A 24,515-nucleotide genomic window follows, 5' to 3' on the forward strand; every position below is an offset into this window, starting at 1 on the left:
CTTTGTAGAAATCCTGAGAATGTAAGGATTTGGGGAAAACATTCAGTTAATTCAGTTATCTTTGAAAACATGAAAGAAATTATATTGGAGGAAAACAGTATAATTTACATAATATGCATAAGAGAAGTGTGATGACGCCTTTATATGTTCCAGTTACCTTTGAACACATTAAAAAGCATATGCAACGTTTCCATTTTCCTTTGAAAATACGAAAAAAAAAAACTACTACTGGAGGAAAAATTCTATGCATGTAAACAATGTGGTAATGTCTTCAGTCTTTCCAGTTCTACTTGAAGATATAAAAGAACTCGTTTCTGAAAAGCCCTGTAAATGTAAAGAATGTGGGGATGCCTTTGTTTCTCTTGGGAACATTCAAAGACATGATGTGTGCAAACTGGAGATGGATCTTTAAACACAAGAAGGTATTCTGTATCTAAACCCTAGTAGTTTGCCAATAAGTTTTCATTTTAATAATTATTTCAAAAGTCATCTGAGAGGCCGGGCGCGGTGGCTCAAGCCTGTAATCCCAGCACTTTGGGAGGCCGAGACGGGCGGATCACGAGGTCAGGAGATCGAGACCATCCTGGCTAATATGGTGAAACCCCGTCTCTACTAAAAATGCAAAAAACTAGCCGGGCGAGGTGGTGGGCGCCTGTAGTCCCAGCTACTCGGGAGGCTGAGGCAGGAGAATGGCGTAAACCCGGGAGGCGGAGCTTGCAGTGAGCTGAGATCCGGCCACTGCACTCCAGCCTGGGCGACAAAGCGAGACTCCGTCTCAAAAAAAAAAAAAAAAAAAAAAAAAAAAAAGTCATCTGAGAACTCCCACTGAAAACAAATCTTATAAATTTAAGGAATTTGGAAAGCCTGATGCAAATTAAATATTCCACAATGCTCAAAACATGCACATGAATGAAATGTTATACAAGTTATAAATAGATTGTGTTTGTCAGTGGCTCTTTTTTTTTTTTTACATCAATTCCATCTTTCTTTTTTATGAAAAATGTACTGTTTTTTGGCAGGAAGAAGTTTATTTCATTTTCTTTGCTAATAAAAGTATTGGTATCAAATTGCTAAAAACAATTATATCGTGATAGTCTGCTTACACAGCTGTACAAGTAATAATAACAAAACTTGTAAAATCAGCTCAGTGAGAATTATATCCTAGCTCCCCAGTTTATTAAATGTGTTTCCTGACAGTACAGTCACACTGTCAGTCAAATCCCAGCCTGTGCCGAGCCCACAGGTCTGCTCTGAACCCTTGTGGCACGGGGCCAGGTCACTCCCACCAGTGACGCAGGGAAGCTGGCAGGGCAGAATTTTAGGATAAGAGAAATGGATATTTGGGTCATTATTTAAGAAAGTTAGTTCTCAAGCAGCTGTCTCACTGACTACTTGGCCTCTAAGTTCCTTGCTCATTAAAAATGGGCTTTCAAATATGGCAAAAATATTAACCATAGGTGAACGTAGACAAACGGTAGTTGGAAGTTCTCTGTCCTATTCTTGTAATTTTTCTCTAAGTTTTAAGTTACTTTAAAATGAAAAGTTTAAAAAAATGTATTCTTGTGCAGTATCTGACCGAGAGTGCAGTATCTGGCCGTGTCCACGGCAGCTCGCCTAGCCTGGCAGGCCGGTGCAGTATCTGACCGAGAGTGCAGTATCTGGCCGTGTCCACGGCAGCTCACCTGGCCTGGCACGCCGGGCGGCTCCACAGAGGCTTCCTAGAACGACTCTCTTACAACACAATATGATTCCATCATTCATTTGGATTTTCAACCCTAACAATTGTTTTTAAATGTTATTTTGTACGTAAAGGATTATGACAACCAAATGATTATGTTTTAAAAATAAAATTAATACATCACTACTTACTCTATGAATTATACCAGCTGAATGCAGATGTTTAATACCACAAAGCATCTGGTAAAGAAGGTAGGACATTCTTTCATGATCCAGCTCCATGTGAATAACCTGACATAAGTTAGCATCCATTAACTCCATAACCAGATACCTGAGAAGAAAAGGTCAGTTATGTATTTGAAAATTATCCAAAGTTCCTTTATGACTAAATTTCATGAAACGGTAACCTACTTCCAATCACTGCACTGGCTAAAGTAAAAAGATAACTTGGTATAATGGAACTTTCTAAAAATTTTCCAAAGAATATATAAATAACACTTAATGTCTTACAAGTTAAAAATTAAACAAACAAAAAACCTTTAATAGCATGGTAAATAGAATCTCAAACACACACAGTTTCCTACTTCTTACATTTTTGGCTGAAATCCTCCTTACCAGCCTAAAGACCATGCTGTTACAGGCTCATCAGTCACAACACATGTACCCTCTGGTGGGAGATGCTGATAATGGGGGAGGCTCTGCATATTGGGGGCCAGGGATAGACAGGAACTCTGCACCTCCCGCTCAATTTTGTTGTGACTTTAAACTTCCCTACAATATATATATGTGTTTAAAAGTGATCATACAACAACAACAAAAAGGACACTTGACCACACTCCCCACTCAGCAACTCCCCAACTCTTTGCTCCCTTTGCCAGCAAAACTCCCCAAAGAGGCATCTCATGTGCTAGCTCCAATTCTTCTCCCTTCGTTTTATTTTTTAAATTTTTTTGAGACAGGGTCTCACTCTGTCACCCAGACTGGAGTGCAGGTGGCGTGATTTCGGCTCACTGCAACCTCTACCTCCCGGGTTCAGGTCATTCTCATGCCTCGGACTCCCAGAACTGAAAATTAAATACCAAAAAAAAAAAAAAAAAAGCCATCATGCCTGGCTAATTTTTGTATTTTTAGTAAAGACGGGGTTTCGCCATGCTGCCCAGGCTGGTCTCAAACTCCTGACCTCAAGTGATCCACCCACCTCAGGCCTTCCAAAGTGTTGGGATTATAGGCATGAGCCACTGCACCCAGGCTTCTCCCATTTTTTTCTTAATCCCACTTGGATAAGGCTTGTGCAGCCGCCATTCTGCTGAAACTGTCCTCTTCAAGGCCAGTGATGGCTTCCATGCTGCTAAATCCACTGGCCAGTCCTATAATCCTAGCTGGTCCTGCCCTGTCCTGTCTCCAACTTCTTGCTGTCAAAATGCCCAGCAACTGGTCCCTGACCCTCTTCTCTTCTGTGACAACACTCACTTTCTTCGTGATCTCAGTCATAGGCCGTCAGCTCCCAAAGTCCTACCTTCAATGCAGACGTATCTCCTGAACTCCAGGCTCATTCCTCTGCCTCCCTATTCCCAGTTCCACCTTGATGTCCAACAGGCGTCTTAAAGCCACGTCCGAAACTGAACTCCTGATTCCACCCCTAGCCCAGTCTGCCTTCTCACAGCCTTCCTCGTCTCAGCTGAGAGCTCCTTCATCCTTCAGGTGCTCGGGCCAAAAATCTAGGTGTCATTCTCAGTTCCTCTCTCTCACACCACACATCTGATCTATCAGCTAATACTGTGGCTCTACCTTTAGAACCATTTCAGCATCCAATCTCTTCCCCTCTCACCCCTCTGGGACAAACAGACCCTCCAAAATGCCTTAACAGAATTGCTGCAATAGCAGTAACTGATGTTCTGCGCCCCCACCCCTCACAGTGGGTCACCAACCGAGAAGCCAGAGTCATGCTTTTAAAGCAGAAGGCAGGCGAGCTCACCGCTCTGCTAAGACTCTTATTCTGACTTGCCTTAGAGCAAAAGACATCCTGACAACGGCCTGGGGGCCCGCAGTGTTCACCCTCTTCTCTTCCCCTGCTCCCTCATCTCTAGCCACACCACCTCTTGACGGTCTTGGACAACACCAGGCGGGAATCCGCTGCTGTCCTGAGCGTTGTCTGTTCCTTCTATCTCCATTCTACTTGCCCCCAAGCATCTGTAGGACCGACTTCTTGATCTCCTTCAAGGCGTTCTCCACATGTCACCAACTCACGGAGGTCTTTCCCCAGCCACCTTATTTAAAACTGCAGCCTCAAGTCCAACCCTCAGCACTTTTGATCCCCTGACCCAGCCTGACCCTTTGTCCACAGCACTTAGCGCTTTTTTTTTTTTTTTTTTTGAGATGGAGTCTTGCTCTGTTGCCCGGGCTGGAGTTCAGTGGCGCGATCACGGCTCACTGCAAGCTCCGCCTCCTGGGTTCACGCCATTCTCCTGCCTCAGCCTCCCGAGTAGCTGGGACTATAGGGGCCCGCCACCACGTCCGGCTAATTTTTTGTGTTTTTAGTAGAGACGGGGTTTCACCGTGTTAGCCAGGATGGTCTCGATCTTCTGACCTTGTGCTCCGCCCACCTTGGCCTCCCAAAGTGCTGGGATTACAGGCGTGAGCCACCGCGCCCGGCCAGCACCTAGCACTTTCTATTGGACTACACGCGTTCCTCATTTATCATGTTACCTGTCTGTCTTTCCTGACAGGCTCCAGGGAAGCCAAGTATGCCAAGTCCCAGAGAGCGCCCAGCACACAGAGGGCAATCAGATACTTGTTAATGACTGAACACACCAATAAATTAAGGATGAAGTTGGGCATTACGCCTCTCAATAGATTAATACTTCATTGCACTGTTAGTAAGATGATTCTACTTAAGATTCTGGAAGTATAGAATCTTAAATAGAATTAGTGCCTTAATCATTACAAATAATACTCATAAATTCCTGAACCCTAAAATCCTGGCTATGAGGGACTTGAGAAAAACATTTTATAGTTCAGCAAAACACATTAGTGATCCTGGTCTGCTCTGAAGAATTCTTTCCAGTCATCCTTTATCTGTTATGAAGACAAAAACCCATGTGGTACAAATAATTAATATTACCATCAAATTTTCTAAATATTTCTCTGCAACAGAGAAAGTTATCTGTGATGTCACAAAATGTATTGCCACCTACGTTTCCTAAGTATAAAAAGCAGTTGCTGCCTTTTCTAGATGTTCACGCTTTGATGTACAGTGCATTACTGAATAAAAATGATACTTACACATCTTGAAATTCTTCTAGAGTTTTTTGTGGTGTAAACACATTTAACAAACTAATAATCTGAAAAGAGAAAATTAATTGTACTTCAATATGTCAGATGACTCTACTTGATTACAAAAATTAAGTTTAATATCGAAAAGCATTAAAACTGGGGAAAACAATCACAGCAGAACTCAGTACTTATTATTATTACTGCTTTTACCAATTACATGGCATTTGAGAAAAATTAAACATCAATTAAAGGAAAGATGCACTTTTAATCAAATCACCTTCATGTGTCCCTAGTGACTTAATTATTACAGAATTTAAACACATAATGTCTTTTTGAACATAAAAAAGTAGAAGTTATGGGTAACAAAACACTAAATAAAGCAGTATGTTAACTCTGAAAACTTAAATACTATGCACAAATTTCTAAAAAGTTTTGAAATATGAAGGCTAAGCTCATATTTTTGGTGTGACAAAGTGAAAGGCCTCATAGCATTGTATTTTTACTTAAAGAGGGTTAAGAGCTGATCCTGCTGCAGGCCTCCATCCTGGCACTCTGACACGACTTGGCTTTGTCCCCACCCAAATCTCATCTTGAATTGTAATGCCCATAATCCCCACGTGTCTAGGGAGAAGCCTGGGGGGAGGTGACTGGATCATGGGGGCAGTTTCCCCCATGTTGTTCTTGTGATAGTGAGTTCTCCTGAGATCTGATGGTTTTAAAAGGAGCACTTCCCACTTTGTCCTTACTTTTCTCTCTCCTGCCGCCTTGTGAAGAAGGTGCCTGCCTCCCTTTCATCTTCCGCCTGATTGTAAGTTTCCTGAGGTCTCCCCAGCCATGTGCAACTGTGAGTCAATTAAACCTTTTCCTTTATAAGTTACACAGTCTCAGGTATTTCTTTACAGCAGTGCGGGAACGAACCAATACACCCCATGGTGTAAACAGCGAGTCCCACGGCTTAGGCACCAAACATATAACTTAAGTCATTCCAGATGACTGAGGGAAAGATGAATTATCCATTATATAGGATTGGGGTGATCGGTTAGCTAAGGACAAAAATAAAACTGCATCCATATTTCAATCTTTATACCAAGATAAACTCAAAATGGAACAAAGATTTAAATCTAAAACATGAAATAAAACATCAGAATATGATAAACATTTATATAATCCTGGTGTAGAAAAATCTTTTCTAAACCTGACAGGAAACCTAAGGGATCTGATTACATTAAAATGAAACAAAAAAACAGGCGATAAAAAATCAGTATGTCAACAACATAGTCAAATGGAAAAAAAGAAGTAAAGGGCAATAGTTTTAATATTAAAAAAAAAAAAAAACCCCTCCTTCAAATGCAGAAGAGACCAGCAGTCCAAAAGAAAAATGGATAAAGGCCATAAAAATTAAATTACCAAAACACATAAAAATAAATGACAACCTCACAAATAAAAATATCATTTATCTATCAAATTGGCAAAAGTAAAACAAAAAAAATCAATGGTATGTAGTGCTGGGGGATTCTGAAGTAACAGACATTCTCAGATACTTTTTTTTTTTTTTTGAGATGGAGTTTCACTCTTGTCGCCCAGGCTGGAGTGCAATGGTGTGATCTCGGCTCTCTGCAACCTTCGCTTCCTGGGTTCAAGCGATTCTCCTGCCTCAGCCTCCCGATTAGCTGGGATTACAGGCACCCGCCACCATGCCCAGCTAAATTTTGTATTTTTAGTAGAGACAGGGTTTCACCACATTGGCCAAGCTGGTCTTAAACTCCTGACTCAGGTGATCCACCTGCCTTGGCCTCCCAGTGTTGGGATTACAGGCGTGCACCACAGCGCCCAGTTGACACTTTTTTTTTCAAGAGATGGGGTCTTGTTTTATTGCCCTGGTGTGCCTTGAACTCCTGGCTTCAAGCAACCCGCCTGCCTCAGCCCCATAAGTAGCTGGGATTACAGGTGGAAGGGACCATGCCCAGCTTCTCAGATACTCTTAATGAAAATATCAAACTAATAGTCTTCCTTGAGATCAATTTGTCAGTATATATTAAAGTAGAATATGTATAAACCAGAAGTGTGTACTCTGACCCGGCAATGTTGGCCAAGAACTTCACCTGGACAAGTATGCAAAAATTCAGGCGTAAGAATGTTCATTGCAACACTGCTTATAACAGTGAGAAACAAAACAATCTATCCAACAACGGGTGGTTGGAAGTCTCTTAAATTACTGTGCATCTGCGCTATTCAGTCATTTAAAAACTGGCTTATATCTATGTTAATTAAAGTACATGAGGTCAACCCACATTGCGTGAGGAGAAAAGCAGGATGAAGAATAACACGATTAATCTTGTTTATGTACTTGTGTACATGTATGTATAAGAATGCTCACCAAATTGTTAATGCTAGTACTCTGTGGGTGGTGGTAGTCAGGAGTTTTTACTTTTTTATATTGTTTGAATTTTTAAAAATAATATATATTTTTTGTAACCTGAAAATTTTTTTAAATAAACAAGTAAAATAAAGCATGCATTAGAGAAATTAAAACCAACTCAAGCCACAGACTCAAAAGAAGGAAGCTCAGGAGTTTAAGACTAGCCTAGGCAATGCGGTAAGACCCCAACTCTACAAAAAATTTAAAAAATTGTCAAGCATGGTGACACACGCCTATAGTCCCAGCTACTTGGGGGGCTGAGGTGGGAGAATCACAGCCTTGGTGACAGAATGAGATCCTGTCTAAAAAATCAACACAAAACAAATAAAAAAACTCCTTCCAGATTTAACATTATTTATTTATTTATTTATTTATTTATTTTGAGATGGAGTCTCGCTCTGTCGCCCAAGCTGGAGTGCAGTGGTGCGATCTCTGCTCACTGCAAGCTCCTCCTCCCGGGTTCACACCATTCTCCACCTCAGCCTCCCGAGTAGCTGGACTACAGGCGCCCACCACCACGCCTGGCTAATTTTTTGTATTTTTAGTAGAGACAGGGTTTCACCGTGTTAGCCAGGATGGTCTCGATCTCCTGATTGTGGTGATCCACCCGCCTTGTCCTCCCAAAGTGCTGGGATTACAGGCGTGAGCCACCGCGCCCTGCCAACATTTTATAATTTTATAACTTGGCAAGGTTATCAACGTAATGCTCAGCAGCGACCACTAGGAGAACATACAATGTGCCTGATTGAGCACAACTTCATTTTCTAGAAACATTATTTCTCCATAAAATTTAGTGCTTTGATTTCTGTGGCGCTTCCAAGAATAGCTACTCTAAATGTGACATCATCTAATAAGTGTATTTGAAACTGAGATGTCATATACAAGGTAAAAAATTACTTATAGAACAACATCTTTCCACAAAATATTTAGTTGTTTCTCAATTTGTTGGATCAATACGTATGTTCCTATTTTACAGAAACAGTATCAACTGATATTCCTACTCTGGTTGAGTGACCTAAATTCCTATGAACCATAATGATGCCTCTTTTCAGCTTTAATTTCCTCAATGTTTATTAAGAATTTTATCAATAAAAAATAGGCTGGGCACAGTGGCTCACACCTGTAATCCCAGCACTTTGGGAGGCCAAGGCAGGTGGATCAAGAGGCCAGGAGATCGAGACCATCCTGGCTAACACGGTGAAACCCCGTCTCTACTGAAAATACAAAAAACTAGCCGGGCGTGGTGGCGGCGCCTGTAGTCCCAGCTACTCGGGAGGCTGAGGTGGAGAATGGTGTGAACCCGGGAGGCGGAGCTTGCAGTGAGCAGAGATCACGCCACTGACCTCCAGCCTGGGTGACGCAGCGAGATCCCATCTCAAAAAATAAATAAATAAATAAATAAATAAATAAATAAAATAAAATAACAATGTTAATAGTCACTTTTATCCTTAGCTTATCCTAGATCTGAACTCAATGTATCTCCAGAAGACCCTGAAGATTCTCACATTATTGACAACATGGAAGCACACAGACAAAATACACACATAACTTACATTTTTATGATTGACACATTTTAAGAGGACGAGTTCACGATAAGCTCTCTTTGCATGAGTTTGGTTCTGAAAAGGACGGCTTAGTTTCTTGACTGCAACATTTATCCCAAGAACTGTATCAAATGCAGCACTAGAATTAGGAAATATAATGCACAATCCATTAGAACCGTTTTGGAAAACACAGCAATGCCAGAATATACATTGAATATATTATATTTTTAATAAGTAACAAGGAAAAATCTGCTTATTTCCATTCAAGGTACCACACATATGAAGAGCACAGTGAGTTGGCTAAGACTACAGCATGGACTAACCCCTTTGCAGAGACATATTTCAGCGACAGTTAAGATGGGGTTCGGCAATCCTTCACATACCGTTTTCACAGTTTAGATTACATTCAAAACCAGGTAATTTAACATAGAGTGCATAAAACCAGTCAAGAAATGAAATCTTCAGTTTAAACATGACAAGAAGTTGGAAACAAAGTCACTGTTATCCCATCTTAAAATGTGTATATTTTGGAATATCACAGTAGAGGAAATGGTTGAGTTGATGAGAAGAATACAATAAATCTAAAGTTTGAGTCATTGTGTTTTTTTCTTAGACAACAGTATCTAATAAGAAAAGAAGCCAAAATTTCAGCTCATGGTAAATGCCCAAGATACAAAATCTCTAACGTAAGCAACTGCTATATAAAGTTCTTTTAGAAATATCTCCTCCTACTACTATGGTAAGAATAAAATTTAGAGGCTGTGTTTCCAGATCTCAAGTTTCCTGTTGAAATTCTGTTCATTTTCCCCCAGAAAACAGATATGAAAAATCAAGTAGCCTGATGGCACATTTTTAGGTTTCTAACTGGTACTAAATAGTACCATTTGTGTTATGACCTCTGGGCTACCCATCAGGGCTAACAGTTACTAAAGGCCACCTGAGAACCTAAGCACTGATTTAAATATTGCTTCTATTTCTTTATTCTATTGAGTTTATAACATTGTTTACATTTATTCTCTTCTATTAATGCTTTTTGCCAAACAACTCGAACTTAATTCAACGTTTTAAAGTTAAAGGCTGTCTGCTGTAGCATTTGGTTAAGAAGCTACCTTACTTTAATTCAGTTAATATTATGTGTCTGTCTACATACATATGTAAATCCACAGGCTCATACGCAAATTGCACCACTTATATGAATTATAAAATGATGAGGATACATCCATGTGTGAAACAAGTCATTAACATACATGTAGCCATCAAAAGTATTTATACTTATATACTTCTCAGACTCAAGAATTTGAAAACAGGCCAGATGTGGTGGTTCATATCTGTATTCCCAGCACTTTGGGAGGCCAAGGCAGGCAGATCGCTTGAGCCCAGGAGTTTGAGACCAGCCCGGGCAACATAGTGAAACCTTGTCTATACAAAAAATACAAAGATTAGCTGAGTGTGGTGGTGCATGTCTGTAGTCCCAGTTACTCAGGGGACTGAGATGGGGGGATTGCTAGAGCCGGGGGTCGAGACTGCAGTGAGCAGTCATCCCTCCACTGCACCCCAGCTTAGGTGACAGACTGAGACCCTGTTGCCCAGGGTCTCAAAGAAAAAAAAAGAATTTGAAAACAGACACACTTTTTTGGTATCAAAAGTTTTTGTCCAAAATTTCAGTTAGGAGGAATAAGGTCAGGAGGTCTACTGTGAGATACGGTTACTGTAGTTAATAACAATGTATTGTATTCTTGAAAATTGCTAAGAGTAGATTTTTTAAGTGTTCTTGTCAGAAATTTTAAAGAAGTATGTGAGGTAATGCATATGTTAATTCGCTCAATTTAGCTAGTCCATAAAGTATACATATTTCAAAACAATATGCTGGACACGATAAATATATACAATTTTTATTTGTCATTTAAAAAATGTGTTTAGCTAACACAAGCCAAATGGACCAGGTCTAAGCATCTGAGTGGGCATAAGCTTCCCCACTTGTAGCTCCAGCTCCATGGGGTACTCCCTTCAATTATTCCTGGTCTGGTTATTGTGGTCACTCAAAGAATACATTTTTATCACTCTCTCTTCATTTATCCACTTTAGAAATGATCTACCTACTCCCCACTATGAAAACTGAGTAGTTAACCACTTCCCTGAAATCCCCAACACCTCCTATTTTTTCTCTTCTGCTTTTCGGGTTTTCCCTGGTTACGTCTTAAGTAACATCCCTAATCTTCGTGCCTCTTCAACTTCGAAGGGAACGTCTTGACTTCTGTGTATGTAAAATGAGACGACTCCATCCCTTTCTCCTCCATTTATCATGTATTTATAACTGTGTCTTCTGTATTTCTTCTTTAGGATGTGTCTAGAAGTTGAAAATCAATACATGGAGTGTGGGTGTGTGTACACATGTAACCGTCACGAACGGCCAGAGCTGGGACTGCGTTTCAGTTTCTAAAGATCACATGGCTCTTGCTGCCACTCATAAGACGGTGAGACTGTTTCCGCGATCGAGAAAGGATTCTCTTTTCTTATATTTCATCAACTGCTCAAACATCATGTCCTTTTTATTTGTTTTATAATTAGGCCATGATTTTTTCTAGTTTTTCTCACACATTTCTAATAAATAATAATTAGATGATTTTATTATATTACTAGATTATTATTAGTTTTTACTAATACAAAATGCCAGTTTTAGCCTATCACTAGTACTTCCTAGCTTCTTACACTATCTGCTGTTTGGCATCTACTCCACATTCTTTGCAGACACTCTTCTTGGAGCTTCCTTAAGGCCTGCCACACAGCCACCATCCTGGGATTTCTGTTTAGTCCCCACTGCTGCTTGCATTACGCTCTTGGGTTGCCTCTCTTGCTGGAGTATATCCTCAAGGAATTTTTTCCTCAGAAAAGGTGCATGGAAGATAGATGGTACTGCTCTGCCCTCACCCTTGACTGATAGTACGTTTTCTGAGTTTAAAATCAATTTTCTGTGAGAACTTTGAAGGCACTGTCCCACTGATTTCCGCACTGAGCGCTGCGGTGAGAAGGCTATGCCTGTTACTGTACTGATTCCTGTGCTGCTTCTTCTGTTTCCCAGCTCAATGATTTATCAGTCATGTTCTCTCTGTATCCCAAATGCCTCTCTCAAAATTATCCCAACTAATTACTGTCCCTCCTGTCCACCAGTGATAACTGCTTCTGACATGTACAATAATCACTTTCTTGCTTTTACCAGCGAAAACATGCACCCTGGAGTGCCCAGTTTATTTTTGCCTGTTTTTTGAAATCTTCTGTGTCTGACTTATTTGGCTCAATATTACAAGACTCATCCATTGTTGCTGTATGTAGCTATAACTCATTCCATCATTGCTGTAAGTTTCCTTTGTATAACGATATCACATTACATTGAGGTATTTCAGTTGTTTTTAGTCTTCAATCAATTACAAAACACACGGTCATCAATATTCCCATCCACAGCTCTGGGTCCCCTATTCATGTGTTTCTGATGAGTAGACAACTAAGCGTGGGAACGTGTCCGTTGTATTTCAGTAGATAATGTCAGACTCTTTGCCAAGGCGGTTCTACACATTTGTAGAGCTGCCAGCAGTGCGTGAGGGGTCACGTCTGAGAGCTGCCTCGGGTGGTTCCACAACCTTACCAGCACCTGGTATCACCAACAGCTTAGTTTCTAACCATTCTGCGAGTGTGGAATGGTATTTCATCGCGGCTTTAAATTGCACTGTCCTGATGCATAATGACATTGAGCACCTTTTCCTGTTCACAGGTTATCTGGGTACCCTCCTGTGACAATCTGCTGACTATTTGTTTGTCTATCTTTACAATCGTCTTCACTGTTGTTCTTTACATATTCTGAACGAGAGTTTTTTTCATATATCTTCTCACATGTATGCTTATCTTTTCAGTTTCTTGATCTCAATTTTCTTAAACAACATTTCTTAATTTTAATACAAATTTAATCAATCTTCTATGATAAATTTTTGTTTGTTTGTTTTTTGAGATGGAGTCTTGCTCTGTCGCCCAGGCTGCGGTGGAGTGGCGCGATCTCAGCTCACTGCAAGCTCTGCCTGCCAGGTTCAAACAATTCTCCTGCCTCAGCCTCCCAAATAGCTGGAACTACAGGCGTGCACCACCACGCCCAGCTAACTTTTGTATTTTTAGTAGAGACAGGGTTTCACCATGCTGGCCAGGCTGGTCTCAAACTCCTGACCTCATGATCTGCCCGCCTCGGCCTCCCAAAGTGCTGGGATTACAGGTATGAGCCACCATGCCTGGCCTGATTTTTTTTTTTTTTTTTTTAAATAGAGATGGGGGTTTCATTATGCTGGCCAGGCTGGTCTTGAACTCCTGGCCTCAAGCAGTCCTCCCACCTTGGCCTCCCAAAGTGCTGGGATTACAGGCGTGAGCCAGCACATCCAGCAGACAAACGTTTTTATGTTGTGTTTAAAGGAGCCCTTCCCTGCTCCAAAGACCATGAAGAAATCCTCCTATATGACCTTCAAATAGCTTCACTGGTTTGCCTTAGACATTTACAGCAATTCAACTGAGGTTGATTTTTGTATATAATATGAGGTTGGGGTCAAATTTCACTTTTTTCCATATGAATATTCCTATGTCCACTTATGTAAAAGACCATCCTTTCCTCATTGCTCTACAAGGCCACCACTGCCATAAGTCAGAAGCCCACACAGGCATGATTCTGTTGCAAGGTGAGTCCACTGTTTCTCCTCGCACCACACAACACCATCTTGAGCACCAGTTTTCTAGTAAGTCCTCACATCTGGCAGAGGGAGTGCTCCTCCCTTCTTCTTAATGGGTGTCTTGACCATTCTAGGGTTTTTATTTTTACATATAAATTTTAAAATCAGTTTGTTCATTTCTTTGTTTTTTAAGACTATTGAGATTTGACTGCAATCACTCTAGACAAGTCTGAAAATTGACCTTCATGGTATTAAATATTCTAACTCATGAAAATCAGATTTCCCACCACTATTTCAGTTTTACTTCTTCTAATTTTTTTAGCTTTTTGTAAACAAGTCTTTCATATTGTTAGACTTTTCCCACAGATACGATAATTTAAAAGTTTTTATCCTATTTTAAATGGTATCCTTTTCAAATTCTCATTTTCTATATACTGCTAGTATATAAATATGCAATTTGGGGGGGGGAGGGGTACATATATTGACCCTGCATCTTGCAAAGGGACTAAACATACTCACTAATTTAACAAAAGGCAGATTATCCAGGTGGGCCTGTTCTTATCACGAGAGCCCTTTAGAGGCAGAGTTTCCTCTGGTTCACAGAAAGGGTAGGAAAGTCAGGGAGATGTGAGTCTGGGAAGGGCTGGGCAGGCCACTGCTGCCTTTAAGATGGAGGAGGTCACTTGAGAAGGAAAACAGGCAGCCTCTAGGAGCAGAGAGGGGTGCCTGACTGAGAGAGATCGGGAGACTGGGAACCACAGACCTAAAGCTGTGAGGAACTAGACTCTGCCAACAGCCTGAATGAGCTTGGAAGCAGATTCCCTTCCAGAGCCTCCACCTGTGAGCCGAGCCCAGCCCCGTCGAAATCTGGACTTCAGTTTTGTGAGACGCTGGGCAGAGAACCCAGGCAAACCCATCCAGATTTCTGACTACAGAACTATGAGATAATCAACAGTGTTGTTTTAAACAACTAAGTTTTTGTTAACGTGTTATGCAGCAATAGAAAACTAACAACCTCTCTTTTGTGCTCTTCTGCCATTTTTGCCTCTGCAGCTTTCATTCTGGGTATTTTTTGCTGACCCATCCTCCAGGTCACTAAATCTCTCTTCAGTTATATCTAGTATGCTGTTAAACACATTAAATTCATAATTCAATTACTATAGTTTTTTCTAGAATTTTGATTTATTCCTCTTAAAAAGTTTTCATTTCTCCACCAAAACTTTTAATCTTGCCTTTATCACCTTGAACATAACATCATAGCTATTTAAAAATGTGGATCTAATAATGCCAATATCTCTTATGAATCTGTTTCTTTTGTCCATTGTTTCCGCAGGATTTTACTCAGATTGTCATATCTCCTTGTGTGCCTAGACTGGGCCTTGCACTTGTAAAACTGTCTGCTATCTAGAAGTAAGTTTATCTAATATGATGCTGTCTTCCTCCACAAAGAATTCAAATTTATTTCTACTAGGTACCTGGGTGCACTAGCACTTTTTGTTTACCTCCATATAAGTTCAGCAAATGAGACGATAATCTGAAGCTGAGTGGCGGTGCCTATTAAGGGCCAACCTCTGAGTTACCTTGACTTCTAGGAAGCAGCCTTTTATTGGTCCCAATACAAGGCAAAAGAAGTTCGCTGCGCAATATTAGAGGCCCTGGACTCTAATCTCCTAGCCACAAGGCAGTCCAAAACACTCTCTTAGCAGCCCCGTGCAGAATGTTCAAAGGCCCCCGAGGGAAAGACAGCCCCACATGCTGAAGCTCCCCCCCCACAAGGGAAAGACAGCCCCACATGCTGAAGCTCCCCCCCCGAGGGAAAGACAGCCCCGCATGCTGAAGCTCCCCCCCACCGAGGGAAAGACAGCCCCGCATGCTGAAGCTCCCCCCCCCGGAGGGAAAGACAGCCCCACATGCTGAAGCTCCCCCCCACCAGGGAAAGACAGCCCCGCATGCTGAAGCTCCCCCCCCCGAGGGAAAGACAGCCCCACATGCTGAAGCTCCAGCTCCCCCCCCGAGGGAAAGACAGCCCCACATGCTGAAGCTCCCCCCCCGAGGGAAAGACAGCCCCACATGCTGAAGCTCCAGCTCCCCCCCCCGAGGGAAAGACAGCCCCACATGCTGAAGCTCCAGCTCCCCCCCCCGAGGGAAAGACAGCCCCGCATGCTGAAGCTCCAGCTCCGCCCCCCCCAGGGAAAGACAGCCCCGCATGCTGAAGCTCCCCCCGCCCCCCGAGGGAAAGACAGCCCCGCATGCTGAAGCTCCCCCCCCCGGAGGGAAAGACAGCCCCACATGCTGAAGCTCCCCCCCCCCGAGGGAAAGACAGCCCCACATGCTGAAGCTCCCCCCCCCGAGGGAAAGACAGCCCCGCATGCTGAAGCTCCCCCCCCCCGGAGGGAAAGACAGCCCCATATGCTGAAGCTCCCCCCCCCGAGGGAAAGACAGCCCCACATGCTGAAGCTCCCCCCGCCCCGAGGGAAAGACAGCCCCACATGCTGAAGCTCCCCCCCCCCCGAGGGAAAGACAGCCCCGCATGCTGAAGCTCCCCTCACTAGGCTTCTGTGTTCCCCAGATCCTGACCTAGTAACTCCTCACCGACTTCCTCTCTAGGGGCAACGCTGAGCATGGGGGAGAGTGGGAATGCTGGGGGAACACTGGCACAGTTGTTTCATACGCACACTTTTAATTAACAGCCCGAGTTTTAGCCGCTCATTTCGTTCTTCTTCTTGACTGTCATCTCTATGCCCAGCCCCCGTAGAGTTTTACTACAGGTAGATTCTCTTCCTTAACGCAAATACTTCAGCTACTTATTCTCACTTTATCTGCTGTTTTATCTGTATCACAAGATTCAAGCTACTTTCTATATTTCATCAATTTGTTAAAACTCTCTTCCACTCATTACTGCCCTCTTATCTTTGTACAGGTGTTTGGGCCACCATCTTAAATGAGAAGTTCCAAACCACTCATTTTACAGGTGAAATATTAGGGCCCATAAAGAAACTGATCTGGCCGGGCGCGGTGGCTCAAGCCTGTAATCCCAGCACTTTGGGAGGCTGAGACGGGTGGATCACGAGGTCAGGAGATCGAGACCATCCTGGCTAACACGGTGAAACCCCGTCTCTACTAAAAATACAAAAAAACTAGCCGGGCGAGGTGGCGGGCGCCTCTGGTCCCAGCTACTCGGGAGGCTGAGGCAGGAGAATGGCGGGAACCCAGGAGGCGGAGCTTGCAGTGAGCTGAGGTCCGGCCACTGCACTCCAGCCCGGGGACAGAGCGAGACTCCGTCTCAAAAAAAAAAAAAAAAAAAAAAAAAGAAACTGATCTGCCCTGGTCATAAAGAACTCTCGCTGTGAGGAAGAGAGCAGGGCTCAGAACTCGTCTCCCGAATCACAGCCATCCTAGGCCTCATCCCATGTCTCCTTTATCACAGAAATGCTGTTGTGAACATTGTTATGTTTTTATGTATTCATATTAATAGAAAATAAGGCCAGGCGCGGTGGCTCACGCCTGTAATCCCAGCACTTTGGGAGGCTGAGGCAGGCGGATCACAAGGTCAGGAGATTGAGACCATCCTGGCTAACACGGTGAAACACTGTCTCTACTAAAAATACAAAAATTAGCCGGGCGTGGTGGCGGGCGCCTGTAGTCCCAGCTACTCGGGAGGCTGAGGCAGGAGAATGGCGGGAACCCAGGAGGCGGAGCTTGCAGTGAGCTGAGATCCCGCCACTGCACTCTAGCCTGGGTGACAGAGTGAGACTCCATCTCAAAAAAAAAAAAAGAAAAGAAAACCATGTTAAGAACAGGCCAGTACTCATGTTTGTACAGAACTTGAGGAAACAAAAAGGAATACACTATACCAATTATTTCACGTTAAGGCTGTAACTGTCGCTTCTAAGTACTGCCAGACTTAATATTAAACACTTTAAAGGTTAAACATTTCATGGAACGGTTTCATAAAACAAATAATCTTTATTATTTTGGCCAAACAACTTGAGATTTTTGAAAGAGAAAGAAAAACTGAATATATGTATGAAAGAAACGTACACACATCTTCCCCACTAGAGCTTCGAAATCTTACGATTACTTAATTGTACTATAACACAGTTGATATTTATGAATACTTCAAAATTACACTTTAAAACTTATTTTAGGCCAGGCACAGTGGCTCATGCCCGCAATCCCGGCATTTTGGGAGGCCAAGGTGGGTGGATCACAAGGTCAAGAGATCGAGACCATCCTGGCCAACATGGTGAAATCCCATCTCTACTAAAATACAAAAAATTAGCCGGGTGTGGCCGCGGGCGCCTGTAGTCCCAGCTACTCAGGAGGCTGAGGCAGGAGAAACACTTAAACCCGGGAGGTGGAGACTGCAGTGAGCCGAGATCATGCCACTGCACTCCAGCCTGGTGACAGAGCAAGACTCCGTCTCAAAAATAAAATAAAATAAACTTATTTTTAACTGTAAAAACTTATTTCCTAATAAATTTTACTAACATTTTTAAAAGAACGAAAACAAAGAAATAAATCAAAGACAACTATAAAAACAATTCAAAATGAGGAACCAGAATATTTTCTTCTGGTTCCAGCTCTTCCATTTAATCCTGTACAGGTCACAGGCCCTACCTGCACTTTGGTTTATCTGCACACCTGCCCTTCATAAAGCTCTAATTTAAATAGAAGATTAGCTAGTTGCATAAACCATACACTGCTGCTATTATATTTCTCAAAAATGTAAAAATACACATGCTCGTGAATCAGTTTCCTATTGCTATTGTAACAAATAACCACAAATTTACTGCTTTAAAGCAACACAAATTTACTATCTTACAGTTCTGGAGGTCAGAAGTCCAAAATGCATCTTATGCGTCAAGAGGCAAGCAGGGCTGCGTGGTTCCTTCTGCAGGCTCGGGGGGACTCTGCTCCCCGCCTCCCTCAGCTGCTGGGAGGCTTCCTGTACTGCTCGGCTGTGACCCCACATCACTCCAAACTTCGCTGTCATCACATCTCTGACTATGACCCTCCTGTCTCCCTTTTGTAAGAAGGACCCACCCAGCTAAACCTGGAATAACCCTCCCATCTCAAGACCATTAATTTAATCACACCTGCTAAATTCCTTTTGCCATGTAAAGAAACATACAAATTCCAGATATTAGGATGTGGACAGCTCAGGCGGGGCCATTATTCTGCAGGCTACACCCCCCAAAGAATCATTGACAGATGATTTTCAAGTACAATAGTGACAAAAGGAAGTTTCAGATCATCAGTTAACTATATAGTGCCAATATTTTAATATGAAATATGATAGAAAATCCAATTCCTCTTGTCAAAGTGTCAGCTAATCTACTGTTGAGCTTATTTTAGGAAAAGCTTTTTCTTCTTTTTTGAAACGGGAATGTGCTATAACTAGATTATTTCCCAATTCTACTTGGTGCCTCAGAGCCTGGTGAAGAAGAGAGAGAAAAAGAAAGGGGGAAAGGAAGCTAAAATCACTTACAAAGTGTTTACTTTCCCTATTAGAACATAAGATAGAAGGACACCATAAAACACAAAGCCAGTTATAGTTATAAAAATTGAAACTGTTCTTGAATATAACAATTGTCTTATAGAGATAAATACAATTAACTAAAAATTATTTCATAGGTGTTTAGTGAATATTTGTTCATTATTGCTAAGATTCTTTTTTTTTTTTTTTTTTTGAGACGGAGTCTCGCTGTGTCTCCCAGGCTGGAGTGCAGTGGCGTGATCTCGGCTCACTGCAAGCTCCGCCTCCCGGGTTCACGCCATTCTCCCGCCTCAGCCTCCCAAGTAGCTGAGACTACAGGCGCCCGCCACCACGCCCAGCTAGTTTTTTGTATTTTTAGTAGAGACGGGGTTTCACCATGTTAGCCAGGATAGTCTCGATCTCCTGACCTCGTGATCCACCCACCTCGGCCTCCCAAAGTGCTGGGATTACAGGCTTGAGCCACCGCGCCCGGCCCATTATTGCTAAGATTCTAAACAGAGGTTGGGTCAGAGGACTTGTCCTGTCAAAGTATCAGTGGTTCAAAGTCTTCAACAAGTCTCTCCATGGTACAGGCAATCAGGTCCCAAAGGCCCACAGCTTGTTTTGGTCCCAGGCCTCCCACTAACACTCTGTGAGATGGGAGAAGCAAGTGAGCCTTCCCAGTCCTTCGTTTCACCACCAGTGAGGGTTACGGTAGAGCTCATGGTGATTGTATACTATGTACTATTCACACTACTACCAACCTTCAAAAGCAAGTGAATGACATGCCAGCTGGGATAAATGAAGCACATATTTAAAACAGCTACCTGTAGATCGGGTGCAGTGGCTCACGCCTGTAATCCCTGCACTTTGGGAGGCCGAGGCGGGTGGATCACAAGGTCAAGAGATTGAGACCATCCTGGCCAACATGGTGAAACACTGTCTTTACTAAAAATACAAAACTTAGCTGGGTGTGGTGGCACGTGCCTGTAGTCCCAGTTACCGGGAGGCTGAGGCAGGAGAACTGCATGAACCTGGGAGGCGGAGGCTGCAGTGAGCCAAGATTGCTGCACCCCAGCCTGGTGACAAAGTGAGACTCTGTCTCAAAAAAAAAAATATATATATATATATATATATATAATAAAAAAATAAAACAGCTACCTGTCTATAGCCACAAACAACTCCCCAAGACCTCTGATATTTCTCCCTTCTTGCTCCCTCTCTCCTTTTTCTCTCTCTCACGTGCACACATCAAATTATCTGTCAAATTATCATCTAATTCCAAATAGGAGATGGATTATAAATCAAAAGAATGTTTTGTTGTTTACAACTTTCCATTACCATCAAAGTTTCCTAATTTGAACCATCATCCACTGACTTTAAAACTTCTTTTTTTTTTTTTGAGATGGAGTCTCGCTGTCCCCCAGGCTGGAGTGCAGTGGTGCGATCTTGGCTCACTACAACCTCTGCCTCCCAGGTTCAAATGATTTTCCTGCTTCAGCCTCCCGAGTAGCTAGGACTACAGGTGTGCGCCACCATACCTGGCTAATTTCTATATTTTTAGTAGAGATAGGGTTTCACCATGTTGGCCAGGATGGTCTCAATCTCTTGACCTTGTAATCTGCCCACCTTGGCATCCCAAAGCACTGGGACTACAGGCATGAGCCGCTGCGCCCGGCCAACTTTAAAACTTCTTCTGGCACACTGGATTTAAGTGCCAAAACAGTTTGTGTCACTGGGAAGTTAGGATCACCATTACTTTAGATGCAAGCTGGGCATTCCTTCCAAACAGTCCCTTCTCCCACCTTAGTTTCTCAAAGAAGCTCTGGACTGCAATTTCGTCTTAGCTCCCAGGGCTTGCAGCCGCCAGGGCCGAAAAAACAACTGTTTCCCTGATCATAGGTCTCTGCAACAGAGGATCAGTTAAAAATCATTGGTAAAGATTCTCCAAACCCAACATCTCTACAAGTAAATGTAAACTCCCCTACTAGACCATCCAAAAGAGTTTTCTTCTATCTCAAATCCCCTCTGTCTACTAGCTGTAAACATTAGATGTTTAACTTCATCAGTTTCTTTAGGCGCAAAGGTAATCCTATTTTCATTGACCCCAAAAAAAAAAAAGAGAGAAAAAAAAAGGAAAGAAAAAAAAAAGAAAAAGTTCTGCCCAGAAAAACAAGGGGTAAAAAGTGTGGGAAGTGCTGACAACTGCAGTCTAGGAAACGTGAAGAGCTTTACCTTGAGCTGGCCCGTGACGCCGCGGCGGCTGACCGTCTTACCATGCAAGAGACTAATGTTCAGGGTCAGACTAACGATTCTGACGTTCTGGGCTGGACACACAGTTGAAGTGAGACACCAAGGAAGAGACGGCCAGCCCAACCCCTCACACAGCATCCCTTCCTGGTTAATCCATGGAGTGACAATGACACTGACTGGCCTCATCCTGCCAGTGAATGGCAAGGCACTGCAATGATGGCGCCTAGAAATGAATAGGAGTGATTGGGAATAAAAGGGGGAGGGGGGGAGAAGGTGGCCATGATGAAGAAATGAATAAAACTCCAAATTTCTGTTACAACTCACTGCCATACCTATTACTCTGATATCACAATGACAGGAGAAATGAAAAAAAAATGAAAGAAAAAAGAAACAAACAAAAAAGAAAACCTGCTACCTATTTAAATTCCTGCAGCGTTCTAAGAATATGGGTTTGTACCCTACAGCCTGACTACACAGAACTAGAGCGAGCAGTTGATTCAATTTAGCTCAGAAACCTATAACACAGTTTTGTTTTTTTTCTTTATCATCAATGTTTCTAAATTCTGACACTTTAGTTTTACTTTTTATTACAGCAAAAACTCAGTCCACGCTATTAAAACAGACCATACTTACCAAACAATCCCTTGGGCCCCAGAGCCAATTGGTTTCAGCTGCTGGTAACGTTTTAGGACAGTGAAGGTTGAGTCTGCCACTTGCACACTGTAAAACTGACTGTCACATTTACCGTCGCTCATGATGTAGTGTCATGCAATATTCCGAAGGGCTGGCAACTTTCAGATTCCTTCAAAGAAAAACAGAATGAACACGCATTCTTACCGAAAGTATACATACATAGCTCACTTACAGCGTTCGGAACTTATTGGTATATAAGACAATGTGGCTGTAAGTTGATAAAGTCAATTTGACCACGTTCTGAACTTGAGCAACACACAAAAACATGCAGACATTTTAGCGGCACCAGGACCATTATGAAAGGAAGGAATGTTGAGGTCCAGCAAGACCACACTTCAGGGGGTTGGACTAGAGAATAAGCACCGTTGGAGAAAGAATCTGTGCATTCCTGCTGGCTATGAAAACACGACATCACTCTCCGCTTCTCATCAGCTTGCCGGCTGCGGAACCATTTACTCCTAGCTGTCTCAGCCAGAGACGGGGCATTGCTTCAAAAGGACCTTCTAGAATGCCTAGCGGGAAGCAGACGGACCAGTCTTCTGCTCAGCGTATAGATTCTGGTTGAAACGATGAACCAAAAAGCGAGATTCATATGCCAAAGTGACAGGCTGCTAGAGGCCTGGTGGCATCCGTGTGCTGTGTGTGCCCAAGCACGTGCTCCTGCCTCAGGAGGTGGGTCCCAGAGTCGGCATCAGCTGGCACAGCCCTAGAGTCCCACATCACCACCAGGCTTCAGGGTAGGTATCTGTATATGAAGAACTCTGCTGTGACCTGTAGTCCATAACAGCAACACTATGAGGTTGATTCACTATGTCTGAGTGTAGGCCAGCAGGCCCAGAAAGCAGCTTTTCTGTGGCTGAGGCACAGGCTGAGATTCCTGCTCTGCAGGAGGCTGGATGATTTTATACAGAAAATAAGCAAACAGAAATCAGCAAGTGGTTCCGAGGCTCTTGTCTGGTTACGCTTATTTAAAAGTCAGCAAGCTATGTATTTTGGTCTTTTATTTTTTAATTTTATTTTATTTTATTTTTTTTGAGACAGAGTCTCGCTCTGTCACCCAGGCTGGAGTGCAGTGGCGTGATCTCGGCTCACTGCAAGCAAGCTCTACCTCCTGGAGTTCACGCCATTCTCCTGCCTCAGCCTCCCGATTAGCTGGGACTACAGGCACCCGCCACCAAGCCCAGCTAATATTTTGTATTTTTTAGTAGAGACGGGGTTTCACCAGGTTAGCCAGGATGGTCTCGATCTCCTGACCTCGTGATCCGCCCGTCTCGGCCTCCCAAAGTGCTAGGATTACAGGCGTGAGCCACCGCGCCCGGCCATTTTGGTCTTTTAAAACTAGATAGTCAACAATAAAATCATATAGGTAGACATTCTATACTGTTTAAGACTACAGAATTTAAGTTTTATTCTACAGCTCCATCAAATCCCTTGCCTTTATGTTCTAGTATCTAATATCTAACGTCAACCCAATGAGATTTTTGTGGTGATGATTTGTATTTCCACACAATGATATCTAGGATTTTCCTTAAACATGGAAATAAATGCATTAATAACAAGTCTAAATAAAGAACTGAGTCAAACTAATTAATTTCTCCAAGTGACTACTGCCCCACGGTCCTCTCCCCATCCTCCGGGTGGTGGCTGCAGTGTGGCTGCCACTCTGACCACTCCTGCCAAGATGTGTCAGCCAGCCAGGGAGTGACTCCAGGGACGCCACAGTGCTTTAGATGCTGGACAAACAGGTGCTCATACAACCCGCACAGCAGGAGTGTCAGTTCCGGGTTACCTGGGAGCAGTCTAGGATTGAGTGAGCTGAAACACCTGCCTAGGGCACACTGCTGTGAGAAGGGGACTCGGGAGCTCCCCACTGTGCCCTAAGCTGTAGGAGGTGCGAGGCAGGTCTGTCTTGCTCATGGCATCTCACACTCCAAGGATAGGAGGACAGGAAGCTGGTCTTTGGGGCAGCATGGGCATTCAATAAACCTTTGTTGATCTGATTCCCCACAACGCTGCTCCATCTTACTGACATCTACAGGGAGATCCTTTTCTAAAGATTAGCTTATTTACAGTTTACAAGAGGCTAAAACAATTCCACTCAACGTTTAGGGGGTGCCTGTATGCACGAAAGTGGTAAGTATCGCAAGAGATATGCCGTAGTCAGCTAGCAACCAGTCTTGAAGCAGCACGAACTGCACTATTTGGGGGAGAAGTGTGAGCAATGAGTCCATTATCTATATTACACGTGACAATATAGGGCCATATGCAAAATGTAAACAAAATCAAAAGGCAAAAGAGATCCTACCCACTGGCAGGGGTGCAGAACACAAGGATGGCTTCATGGAGGAGGCGGCATCCGCCCTTAGACTCTTTTGCCAGAGATGGACAGTAGAGGCACAGAGCTCAAACTGACTGTGTCCCAACACAGCAACTGCTCAGCTTGGCTAGCAAGGGTACAAGTGCAAAGGATTAGAGAC

At 43.0% G+C, this 24,515-nt stretch overlaps 1 protein-coding gene across 8 annotated transcripts in view; it reads right to left on the reverse strand.

Moving 5' to 3' along the window:
- Positions 1 to 24,515, reverse strand: part of MAPK9 (mitogen-activated protein kinase 9) — a 60,341-nt gene that overhangs the window by 26,584 nt on the left and 9,242 nt on the right. For 5 of the 8 annotated variants that reach the window (XM_015141643.3, XM_015141647.3, XM_015141642.3 and 2 more), the window contains exons 2-5: positions 21,979 to 22,147; positions 8,923 to 9,052; positions 4,960 to 5,018; positions 1,870 to 2,008 (exon numbers count right to left, since the gene is read on the reverse strand). In XM_015141643.3, the coding sequence (XP_014997129.1) occupies positions 1,870 to 2,008; positions 4,960 to 5,018; positions 8,923 to 9,052; positions 21,979 to 22,100 (450 nt within the window). In that variant the 5' untranslated portion in view covers positions 22,101 to 22,147. Of the gene's footprint in view, positions 1 to 1,869; positions 2,009 to 4,959; positions 5,019 to 8,922; positions 9,053 to 21,327; positions 21,569 to 21,978; positions 22,148 to 24,515 lie in introns of all 8 variants that reach the window. The other 3 variants (XM_015141645.3, XM_077937537.1, XM_015141644.3) reach the window with 1 other exon arrangement.

This window comes from Macaca mulatta, chromosome 6, assembly GCF_049350105.2.
Source record: "Macaca mulatta isolate MMU2019108-1 chromosome 6, T2T-MMU8v2.0, whole genome shotgun sequence".
Classification (NCBI taxonomy): Eukaryota; Metazoa; Chordata; class Mammalia; order Primates; family Cercopithecidae; genus Macaca; species Macaca mulatta.